Genomic DNA, 2,658 nt, shown 5'->3' on the forward strand with positions numbered 1-2,658 from the left:
TAAATAAATAAAAAATAAAGTACAAATGTTAACTTGTATAATACACAAGTTTCTAACCTAACAATAAATAAATAAAAAACAAAGTAAAATGTTACAATACATCAAAGTTCATTTTTTTTTCAAAAAGATATCTTGACGAACATATGTGTTAAAAAATTATATTATATTTAATCAACTCGTGTAATACACGTGTTTATTTCACACATGCAGTACACGTTTTTAAAGATGTATTTTTTTTATAAAGTTATATTTATTCAACCCGTGTAATACACGGGGTTCTAACCTAGTATACTAACAATTATAACCAACAATTACATTTATTCCAAGATCAAATGCAATTTGCTCATAAATATTGTCTCAGATCCATCATAAAAAGAAAAATACACGAAACATCTATCACACACCAATTTTCAAAATATATATGGGATAACACACTTAACATCTTTAGGAAAATCTTCAAACTTGTTCACGTACCATTTTCTAGTCGCGTAACTCCTTACAATTAGGTACATAGAGTCTCCAAAAGTGCACGCAAAAGCGAATGACGTTTGGCTAATAAATGATATCCCGATAAAAATAATAATTTCAAATAGATAATGAGGGCAAATAACGAGATCAAACAGTCCACCTCGAGGAATCTTATACTCTTTTTCATTGCTGTTCCTTAGTTTTGAGAGGAGATTGTGGTGATAAAAGTTTCCAGAGATTCCTAGTATGAAAAGGATCAAACCAATGTATTTTGTGTCGATTGATGGGTCGGGAAGCCCTAGACTCAGATATTGAACGATGATCAAGCTGGCAGCAGCAGAGATATAGAACAATGTGATGAATATGATTGAACCTAGAATCATTCCACCACTATACTTGTGAACAAACAGAACCTACATATATGTTGTGATAATAAGTTATTGTCACAAGAGGAAACCATATATTCATAATATGTAGGAGTTCACACAAACAGTAAAAAGAACTTATATTTGTAATAACACATGAATCATAAGTTGAAACTTATGTGTCATCCTAGCACTAAAACAATGTAGCACCTTATGAAAATAAGTATATGACTCTTTAAACTTTGTTGTCATAAATTCAAATAAGAAGCTAGCTAATGAATACAAACGTATCAAAATATGTAGACAACTCGCATAAACCATGTACCACAACCGTTTCACTTGTGGTGGTGATGTTACTATACACAACGTTTAGTTTAGATTTTTACGGCTAACTCACACACCGTATAGACCTACATCTAAATCTACACTAATATCCATCATGTCTAAAACCCTTAGCTATTAGCGGATGAACTAGTTTTCTTTGCACCTTGATACCACTAGGTTACAAACCCTTTAGTATCAGTTTGGTTCAATACATAATCATAATTTTAATTTTTACCTAGAAACTGTAAAAAATACATGAACGATTATACACAATATTGCTTTAACATGTGATACATAAGTCGGTAAACTGATACGGTAAACTATACCTGGGTGAAGATGAGCTTTTGGCAAACTTTAACTAAATTATTTTAAAAACATAATTCAATAGGATAGCTTAAATGACATTTTTATATAAAGAATCTTATCTTATTATAATTAATCTATATATACGAATATTAAAACCTTAATCCAATACTAAATACAATCACAAGCTGTCACGGTATCTTATATATCATAATAATATACTATTTATGTGACGGTTCCGTTGGCGTGTATACCAAAGACGAGCCGTTATTAGAGACCAATATTTTAAAAGATCGACTAAAACTAATAATTGATCGTCAAACAAACTCTACAAAAAATAATAAAAATGTGAAAGTATAACAACTTAAACAAGCAATCTAGATCAAGAACAATCAACAATTACCTCTAAATCCCTTTTGAAGAAATGAAACGTGACAGCAAACTTGAGAAGAAAGAATCTGAGATCACCACCTGGAAAGACGAAGAACGAAACAGCTCCTGCGATGAATGCCGGAGTGTAAAGTATCAACATACCGGTTTTGCTCGAAAGTTTAATCCCTTGTTTGGCTGAAGGTTTATTGTTATTTGTGAATTTGGAATACTGAAGATGATTACCGATTAGCTCTGTGAAACATAAGCAAACCATTGATATTAAGGTAACCACCGTTGTCGCTGTAACCCAAATCGATGGTTCGCTGAACATCATCTTCTCTAACACCGGTATCTTCATTTTGTTTCAGTTGATGTGTGTGAAGGGGAAAATGGGAGGTAGGCGGGGTGACATATATATATGACACACACGTATGGGCGCGTGTATAGCTATCTTTTTCAATTTTCAAGAGAATCTCTGATATAATATGAGAATTTGTCCTTTTATATACGACGCGTATAGGCCTATATGCAACCTATATATAAATAGTGTTTTTTTAAGAAACATTGTTATACATTTTATCGTTTTAGCAAACTTTTATAAAAAAAATACAAGTTTTCTATTTTAAATAAATAAAAAGTAAGTATTTCTTACAAACTTTTTTATACAACACTAATCATTTTTATACGATAAATATCGTATAAGCCTCGTAAAAAAACCAGTATTTTTTAATATTAATTTAATTAGATAATGCATTTGTACATAACGTAGAGATTCGCAAAACATAGAAGCCGGTTTTGAAGTGGTACAACCTGTATCTCCTTTAAA

At 31.0% G+C, this 2,658-nt stretch overlaps 1 protein-coding gene across 1 annotated transcript; it reads right to left on the bottom strand.

Moving 5' to 3' along the window:
- Positions 1-298: 298 nt before the first annotated feature.
- LOC110902882 (steroid 5-alpha-reductase DET2) lies at positions 299-2,232 on the bottom strand. The gene is made up of 2 exons (XM_022149222.2): positions 1,864-2,232; positions 299-881 (listed from the first exon to the last, which is right to left on the bottom strand). The coding sequence occupies exons 1-2, from the start codon at positions 2,188-2,190 to the stop codon at positions 411-413; spliced, it is 798 nt and encodes a 265-aa protein (XP_022004914.1). The 5' UTR covers positions 2,191-2,232; the 3' UTR covers positions 299-410.
- Between the last annotated feature and the right edge of the window lie 426 nt (positions 2,233-2,658).

This window comes from Helianthus annuus, chromosome 13 (genome assembly GCF_002127325.2).
Source record: "Helianthus annuus cultivar XRQ/B chromosome 13, HanXRQr2.0-SUNRISE, whole genome shotgun sequence".
NCBI lineage: Eukaryota > Viridiplantae > Streptophyta > Magnoliopsida > Asterales > Asteraceae > Helianthus > Helianthus annuus.